Source organism: Penaeus vannamei, chromosome 9 (genome assembly GCF_042767895.1).
Source record: "Penaeus vannamei isolate JL-2024 chromosome 9, ASM4276789v1, whole genome shotgun sequence".
Lineage (NCBI taxonomy): Eukaryota > Metazoa > Arthropoda > Malacostraca > Decapoda > Penaeidae > Penaeus > Penaeus vannamei.
In genome coordinates, this window is record NC_091557.1 from 7133525 (window position 1) to 7143524 (window position 10000).

A 10000-nucleotide genomic window follows, 5' to 3' on the forward strand; every position below is an offset into this window, starting at 1 on the left:
ATTGATAACAATATATCTATCTTAAAATGATAACAAATGATTAAAGTCAAAATATTATTACATGGAGTTAGCCACACAAGTTGGATATAACAGACATACCTGTAGCTTCTTAATGCCAAAATCTAATAGGCTTCTACTTACCATAGGTGTAACTGAATATGCATATCTGGCAAAAACAAACGATAATAACGGTGAAAGAAGCACAGTACCAGTCGACCAGTGTTATCCAGTATATCCCACCCTGAAATGCAATATCAATCTGTACTTTCATACCCATGGGGCTCAAAAGAGTATTGAAATTCTTACATTCCGTTGCTCTTGTTAACGTTTCCTAAATCTTCATGCACCGTCTACTTACATCCGTTCCAAAGATGATCGTTGCCAAGAAGGAAATGAAGCAAACGAAGAAAGTGACCCAGTCTCTGCGACCACGTAACTTTGGGAATTCGTCCAAGACGCACAGTACTGGGGTCTCTGTGTGAGCGAACTGAAATGTAAGGCAGATGGTATGACGTTAGCTAGCCATTATCACCCACTGCTGCCTCTATAAACCGCACAAACACATCAGTGGCTCACATGGGGGTTAATCTTATCAAATGGAAGTATTATACGTGACGGACTTACACAGGCGTCAATGCCCAGGAAGAACAACATCAGGAAGAAGAGGACAGACCACAGGGGAGCAACCGGCATCAGAGACAAGGCCTCGGGGTAGACGACAAACACCAAGGACGGGCCTGAGTAAATATTTTGATGCTCATATTAAAAATAAGTGCTGAAGTAAACCATGGTCAATCACCGATTACTAAATGTTCTTGCATTTGTTAAAGGCAGGAAGTAATATGACCAACCTTTAACAATCTTACCAGCAACAGCAAGTTCTTCAACGGAGACGCCCGCTCTCTTCGCCATGAAGCCGAGCACCGAGAAGACGACGAATCCCGCCAGGATGGAGGTGCTGCAGTTCAGGACGGGGACGATGAGCGCGTCTCTCGTGCACCGATTGCGGTACTTGTTGTAGGAGCCGAAGCAGATGAGCGACCCCCATCCTGGGCCCAAGGAGTAGAAGATCTGTATGGCCGCTGCCGCCCATACCTGGTCCAGGTGTGTGAAAAGAAGAAACGAGGTCATAGTCATTTTTTGTTTGTTTGGGGGGTTTTGTTTTTTTATGAGAAAGACTCAGATGACGCATATATGATTTTTCATTATATCCTACAGTGTAGCTATTTACTTCACCTTCATCTCTTTGAGTCTGTTAAACTCGGGGTAGATGTAGAAGTAGATTCCATCCACGGCTCCCGGAAGTGTGACCCCACGTATCAGTAGACTGAACAGCATGACGAACGGGAAAATTGCTGTGAGCCACATGACCTGCACAGCATGGGAGCATGAAGACACCAAAGCATATCTGGTATGTCAGCATAACAGATTTTTCAAGGTAAATATCCAGTGTCCACATGTCTAATGCTGAACTAAATTTAAACCAATATATTCCCTTATTCTAACGCCTGACGTTAGTGAAATGTTAGCAAAGGAGCTTCTGAAAGTTCGCATTGGTAGAACCTTGTAAATAGCTGAGTTACCCCTCGAGATGGCACTTACTTTCCCCAGAATCTTGATCCCTTTGAAGACGCAGAAGAAGAGGAAGACGAAGACCACGAAGGTCACCACGACGACCGGCCACTCGATGCGGCCGACGTCGTCGATGCCGGAAGAGGCGCGCAGGAGCTTCCGGCTGAGGGAGAAAACAAGGGTGAGTGAGAGAACTGGCGGTTGAAGGAGAGATTAAGGGTGAGGGAGAGAACACTGGGAGAATTGTAGGTTGAAAGAGGGAAACGGCAGCTGAGGAGCAAAACCAAGGTCGAAGGAGAGAACTGGTGGGTTTGGGAGACCGAGGCTCCTTCAAGGGGATGGCATTTCGTCCATAATATGCGACAAATGTTTATCTACACATATATAGTATATAATATATATGTAATGTATATATTGTATATGTATATATAACACACATATACACATGTACAAATATGCACACACGCACATGCACATACATGTGTGTTTGTGTGTATGTATATGTATATATATATATATATATATATATATATATATATATATATATATATATATATATATATATATATATATATATATGTGTGTGTGTGTGTGTGTGTGTGTGTGTGTACATATATATATATATATATATATATATATATATATATATATATATATATATATATATATATATGTACATATATATATATATATATATATATATATATATATATGTATATGTCGAAAGAATTATTTATTCCACATTTAAAAAGGTTAAATATAATTATCATTTATAAATGGTTTGTGTGTTTAAATATTAACAATTAATTTGGGGGAAAGCAATAAGTTCGTTATTTTAAATATTTCTCATCAGACAAGTCCTTGCCTTCCTTCCGTACAGAGGTATTTTAAATGCTAGAATTTAAAGTCATGTTTTACCCTGTTATTATAGATTGTAATGCTTTTATAAGTGTATTAACTTAATTGTTAAATCCCTTTATATTGATTTAAGATAATTGAGATGAGTCCTTGCCTTCCACCCATACAGAGAGAGATAGAGAGAGAGAGAGAGACAGAAATTATTGAGAAAATGCGGCAAGAATAACGTGCCATAATGTTTTGTTGCTAGAGGATACACACACACATATATATAAATATATATATATATATATATATATATATATATATATATATATATATATATATATGCATTATTTATTCAGTTATTTTAATGGCTTGTGGATACAGTAACGGAAATAGTCGTAGGTAACAGTTCCGGTGTTATCAATGAATAGATTGAGAAGGTAATTATTTATTAGAATGAGGTGTAAGAGAGAAATTGTAAAGATCAAAGTTATTTTTGATTCATAATTAGTAGGAAAAGGGAGGATATAGAGCTAAACTTTAAAATTAGTGTAGTTGATTCCTTGCATATCATTAAGATTTCTTTAATGATATGCCACTTGGCCACTTGTTATAATAAGATAAATGATAATGAATATGTTATAAATATAACAATGAATAAGATATAAAAGATTTAAATTGCCTTAAAGACCGTTATGTCACGCTACCTAAAGATTCAACGGTACAGTAAATGCAGCTTGAATAGCCCTACATTTAAATAAATTGTGTGTGTATGTATATATATATATATATATATATATATATATATATATATATATATATAGATAGATAGATAGATAGATAGATAGATAGATAGATAGATAGATAGATATAGATATATATATGTATATATATATACATACACACACACAGACATGTATATTCTTATATGTATAAATATATATATATGCATATCATGTATATATATGTGTGTGTATGTGCGTATTTGTGTGTGCGTGTGCATGTGTGAGTGAATGAATATGTGTATGTGAGTGTAATATATATATATATATATATATATATATATATATATATATATATATATATATATGTATGTATGTATGTATGAATGTATAAGACATACTTACTGAAAGAATTCATCGGCTGAAGAGATGCCGTCTTTCACTTCTCCGTCCTATACAAAAATACATTCATGCATAAATCAGATTTTTTAAACAATAAATATGCAATATAAGCATTAAAGGGTTAGATATATAATTTTCGGTATATATGTATTTATAATATACATATGTATACATATATAAATATTTATACGTATATATTAGTTATTTATGTTTATTCAAATATTCATCTATTTATTTACTTATAAATGAATATATTTACATATATACATACATATATATATATCTATATATATTCCTATACATATATGTATATCTACATATATGTATATATATATATACATATACATATATATATATATATATATATATATATATATAAATATATATATATATACATACATATATATATATATATATATATATATATATATATATATATATATATGTATATGTATATATATACATAAATATATCTGTATCAATAACTATCTATATATACGCATTATACACACACACGCATATATATATATATATATATATATATATATATATATATATATATATATATATATATATATATATGTATATATATATATATATACATATATATATGATTATATGTATATATAATTATATGTATACACACATAAATATAAAATTTAATATACATACATATATATATATATATATATATATATATATATATATATATATATATATATATATATATATATATGTATATATATATATATATATACATATGTATGAAAGGAAAAACTTTCTACCGTGTTGATACTATAGTAGAAAAACCCATTATGCACAAACTAGATTTATTGAAATATATGAGACAACTGTTTCAGAGTCCTCCTTAAATCCATAGTCAGCTCTGAAGATGGATTCCAGGAGGATTCCGATACTGTTGTCTCATATATTTCAAAAAATCTAGTTTGTGATTGTGGGTTTTACTACCTCACACACACACATAAACACACATACATATATGTGTGTGTGTGGTAGAAAGGCCTACAATGCACAAACTAAATTCATTGAAATATTTAGGACAGCAATTTCGGATACAGAGAGACAAAGAGATTTTTCTGCCATTTGGATTACTCCACTTCGAACCCCAAACGCCTTTAAAACAGGGAAAAAATATCGCGTGAACAAAAGAATGGAAACTTAAACCAGCTTAATCCTTTCATACCGAAATTCATACCTAAATATTTGAAAAAAAGGTACATTTATGCAATAAATGAAAAAATCAACTGTTTTTATTCTTTACATATGAATGGTTCTCACTGTTTTTCCTTTTTCTACTTTCTTCACATTTCTTTATCACACTTTTCTTTCCAAAATAAAGATAAAATAAGCACAAAAAATACAGGGAAACAGAAGAAACCATCACACATACAGCTGTGCAGTTGGGCGAATTCCAGCTATTCCCGCACGAGGCCCACGGGAGGTCCCAGGTGAAAGAGTAAGTGATGAACAGCAGGGGATACGAAACTAAAACGATGTAGTACGCTACCGTCACCAAGTTGATAGCGAGGGATGCCATACCGAGACCTGCGGGAGTGATAAACAAAATGCAAAAAATATATAATCTAAGGATCGGGGCAGAACAGCACGGGGACGGCTTACCTGGGTCAAATCTCCCCGTAACCGTAAATTTCCTTGCAGCCTTACCATCATTCATACACACACACACACACACATACACATACACACACACACACACACACACACACACACACACACACACACACACACACACACACATATATATATATATATATATATATATATATATATATATATGTATATATATATAATGTATATTTGTATATATATATATATATATATATATATATATATATATATATATATATATTAGTGGGTGCTTCATGCACAGGGTGATGTGAAGCGATGGTGTCGTAGTCTAGTTAGTGTTAAGTCCTTGCATGCCTTCTCGCTTGCAGCTACCACCGCTGGCTAGCCTAGTGCGAAAAAGTGAGCAGCCCTGCATTAGCCTCCCCTTGCCAGTGCACATTCATTGAGACCTGCAGTACCTCAGTGTGGCCTCCCATGGAAACTAGGTACCTTGCGGTCCCAGGCTAAACTGTGGGGGATCTAGGAGCAGCAGGAGGCCCCAGAGGTACAGGGTCATGGCCCACATGACACGCCTTGGTCCTGTACCAACTCCTGCCCCTAAGCCCCCTGGGGTTAATGGGAGGCTCAGGGGAGGTGAGCCTTGCCAGTCCTACCCCCAGATATAACCAATCGGCGGTGCTGTGTGTAAATGGAAAGGCTTGGAGGAGGGGAAAAGTCCCTCCCACCCAACAAGTGAGGCGGATTGTGGGCCCTGCTAGGAGGGCGGCTGCTGAAGCGCAGGCTGGGAACAAGAACTACTTGTCTCGCCTGCGTTCTGGCAGCCGCCAGCCCGGAGTGAAGCTTGTGGGGGAAAGCTTTAGGTAGCCCCACAGGTGGATGATGGGGCCCACAACCCACCACCCCCTTTTATATGGGGCAGCGTCGGCGGGGGTGGCAGAGGTGGCATCCACCCGGAGTGACTGACCAAGGCTGAACCTCAGGCGGGAAGTCAGGGTGGGGGCTTGGAACGTCCGTTCTTTGCGTCAGGATATATATATATATATATATATATATATATATATATATATATATATATATATATATATATATATATATATTTATAAATATATATTTTATATATACATATTTATATATACTTATATATATATTAGATATAAATATATCTTTTGTATATGCAATACATACATATATATATATATATATATATATATATATATATATATATATGTGTGTGTGTGTGTGTGTGTGTGTGTGTGTGTGTATGTATGTATATATATGTATATATATGATATAATATGTATATACAATATGTATACAATATATATATGTATATATATATACATATATATATATATATGTATATATATGTATATATATGATATAATATGTATATACAATATGTATACAATATATATATGTATATATATTCACATTCATTATATACCTGTTAGAATATACAAATACACACCAATTCTTTTGCGCTGTGCATATGATCTGTGAATGAGATATTTCGCATCAACATCCTATCCACAAGGTCCTTTCAGAGCAAGCTCCTTGCCTTTGAACGCCGGGCAGACGGAGAAGACGGCGAGGCAGCTGGAGGAGCTGAACTGCCCGACGGCCGTCTCCAGGAAGAACAGCGGGATGCCCACCAGCACCAGCATCAACAGGTAGGGCACCAGGAACGCCCCTGTGTCGCCACGAAAGACAGCCATGTAAAAGCCAAGTGTTCAGCTATGATCAGATTCAGGAAGGACGCAGATCTATTTTCTAAAATACGAAAAGAGAAACAAATCAAATATATCCTTATTGGCACTAAACTAACCCATGGTGATTTCCGTTCTTGTTCTTACCTCCGCCATTCACATAACACAGGTAAGGGAACCTCCACACGTTGCTAAGCCCGATGGCATAGCCGGTCATTGTAAAGAGGTAGTCGCATTTGTGAGACCAGTGTCCTCGCTCTTCCCTCTCGCCCTCTGCGTCGAGGAGACTGTCGCCGCTCGAAGACATCTTGACACCTGGACCGGAATGTGCACTGAACTCTAGAAATACACATTGGAATTATAGGTTTCTCGGGGAGACGAATATGCACTTTGCACTCCATTTCATTTCCCGAACAAGAGGAGGATGGTGTCGACGCTAAGTACTTAGGGCTTAAGTTCACTTCCGATTTAAAGAATATGTATGTCGTGAGAATATTTTGCTTTGGCGATCTATGAAGACAGGTGCTCGATGCTGTCTAGACTGGATGGTAAATTCGATTACGAAACTAAGCAGAGAAAACTGAAAATACTGCACTAAACGTACTGCAAAAGTACTTAATTCATTAAAAATATAGTTGACAGATAACGCAATTATCATAAATCGTAAATATCATAAATCATAAAAGTCAAAGCAGAATTTGCACAAAGAAAAATTGCGCTCAGTCACTCATGTCATAATTATGTCATAAATCACAAGATAACAATGCCCAGACTCGGCAGTGTTTAGCTTGCTGCATGCCATTACGTAACCGAGACTGAGGCTCTGGGGCAGGAGGCAGCCGGCTGAACGCCGCCGGCGACAGCTATTACTGTGGAGTCGCCTTGATGCTTGTGTCTTAAATATATATATATATATATATATATATATATATATATATATATATATATATATATATATATATATATATATATATATATATATATATATATATATATATATATATATATATATATATATAGTGTGTGTGTGTGTGTGTGTATGTGTTTGTGTACTTATATATATACACATATGTATGTGCTTGGAAAAATGCATACCATAAATAGTTATTGCGAAATGTATAATATGACATTCTTTCCATGTCAGGCAGTTACAAAGATATGGAAGATAACAGAGAGCTTTCAGCGAGCCTAGAAGATTATAAACTGCAAGTCCTGTGTATAAATAAAATCTGTTACAGTAAAGTCTTCAATTTTCTCAAAAGATTTCAGATATCGTGGCATGTTAGGCATAGTCTATAGAATTAGCTGAGAGAACATCCTTCAGGACATGCCCAACTCAGTATCATATCTTAAAACGTTAACATTATTGCTTTTTCGGAAATATGGAAATGGGTCTCAAATCTGCCTCAAACCTGGTGGGCGTAGGTTAGGCCAAAGGTTCAGCTATATGGGCTACGAACATTAACAAGGCTTGGTACATGTATATTAATTTCGCCGCAAGTACGTCAAGGAAGAGCAGTTCCATCCTCAAGATTACACTCTACCTGATTTCAATTCCTTTTCAGATCCATACCACCTGTATAAAACATGATCTATAACCGAAAGGGTGTTTCTCTGTAACAGACTTCATCGCGATGGTACAATACATTCATCAAAAACCGAATTTTTCACATCCAAGATCACTCCGAAACTTATAACTTCATTAAGACTGAACAATCTTTTAATGCAGACTGATAAAGTTTACACTTTTCCCATCAGCTTATACTGTGGATGTGAAGCAAACCCTTTTATCACCTGTTGCTATCGATGCACAAGGGAAATGGAGTGGACGTCTAAGATATTTACCTTTTTCTACGGCACTGTTGAAGTATAGTTGACGTAGACTTGAGTTGATTCCGCGCGATTTAAAACTTACTTCTCGATAAACTTGAATGTTCAACGAACTTTCCCATCATCCACTTCAGCAAATCAATTTAAAAGCTTTCTAGTGCTTACACGCTTTACTATGTTCTACCGAGTGCTACTCATACATAACCTTAAATATAGATATATATATGTAGATATATATAAATATATATATATATTCATATGCATCAAGTAAAAAAAAAAAAAAAAGAAAACACGATTAACCAGCAATTTTCGATTTGTTTCTCTATTTTTTTTCAATACAAAAAATCTCTAAGCAGAAAATAATCAAAAGCCGATACCTTGAAGAAGAAAAATAAGACAAAATACGTATATACTTGTGCAAATCTGCATGGAAATCTGTCTGTGATATAAAGCGGAAGCAGGATACGCACATGTGTCCGCTGTGGAGCCGCAAGCAAAGATGACGGGAATTATACTGCGTCGCCGAGTGTTGTTACCTGTCTCCCGAGCGACGGGGGCGAGAGGGTGAATACCTGGGGAAGGACAATGATCAAGGCTGATTAATTGTCGAAGTGTATACTATACACGGCCTTTGGGTGCGAGTGCTTTGCACGTGAGGACTTAGATAGCAGTATATGTATATATGTATATGAATACACACACACACACAAATATACATATATATGTAAATATCTATATATCATATAATATAATATATATATATATATATATATATATATATATATATATATGTATATATATATATATATATATATATATATATATATATATATATACATGCAAATTTATATATAGATATGTATTTATAAAACTATGTACATATATATGTACAATTATGCATATATACATATATATACTATATATATATATATATATATATATATATATATATATATATATATATATATATAAATATATATATATATAAAAATATATATATATATATACATATACATATATGTGTATATATATGTATATTTATACATATACATATATATATAATATATATAAATATATAAATATATATATATATACATATATGTGTATATATATGCATATTTATGCATATACATACACACACACACACACACACACACACACACACACACACACACACACACACACATATATATATATATATATATATATATATATATATATATATATATATATATATGTATATACATATGTATGTGTGTGTATGTATATATATAAGTATATATATATAAGTATATATATACATATATATATATA

General features: G+C 34.1%; 2 protein-coding genes across 2 annotated transcripts in view; both read right to left on the reverse strand.

The window, feature by feature from the left end:
- LOC113807847 (sodium-dependent proline transporter) overlaps positions 1-5125 on the reverse strand; it is a 7481-nt gene extending 2356 nt beyond the window's left edge. The window contains exons 1-8 of the mRNA XM_070125207.1: positions 4951-5125; positions 3543-3589; positions 1603-1735; positions 1237-1371; positions 867-1095; positions 625-737; positions 359-487; positions 142-241 (exon numbers count right to left, since the gene is read on the reverse strand). Coding sequence (XP_069981308.1) covers positions 142-241; positions 359-487; positions 625-737; positions 867-1095; positions 1237-1371; positions 1603-1735; positions 3543-3589; positions 4951-5097 — 1033 coding nt within the window. The 5' untranslated portion in view covers positions 5098-5125. The remainder of the gene's footprint in view (positions 1-141; positions 242-358; positions 488-624; positions 738-866; positions 1096-1236; positions 1372-1602; positions 1736-3542; positions 3590-4950) is intronic.
- Positions 5126-6606: 1481 nt separating this feature from the next.
- On the reverse strand, positions 6607-9255 carry LOC138862651 (sodium- and chloride-dependent neutral and basic amino acid transporter B(0+)-like). Its single transcript, XM_070125214.1, has 3 exons — positions 9157-9255; positions 7004-7171; positions 6607-6840 (listed from the first exon to the last, which is right to left on the reverse strand). The coding sequence occupies exons 2-3, from the start codon at positions 7161-7163 to the stop codon at positions 6674-6676; spliced, it is 327 nt and encodes a 108-aa protein (XP_069981315.1). The 5' UTR covers positions 7164-7171; positions 9157-9255; the 3' UTR covers positions 6607-6673.
- Positions 9256-10000: the final 745 nt, after the last annotated feature.

Coding starts and splice junctions, on each gene's coding strand:
- LOC138862651 (XM_070125214.1), bottom strand. CDS start 7,163: ATGTCTTCGAGCGGCGACAGTCTCCTCGACGCAGAGGGCGAGAGGGAA. Junction 6,841..7,003: donor GTGTTATGTGAATGGCGGAG/GTAAGAACAAGA, acceptor GTGGCGACACAG/GGGCGTTCCTGGTGCCCTAC.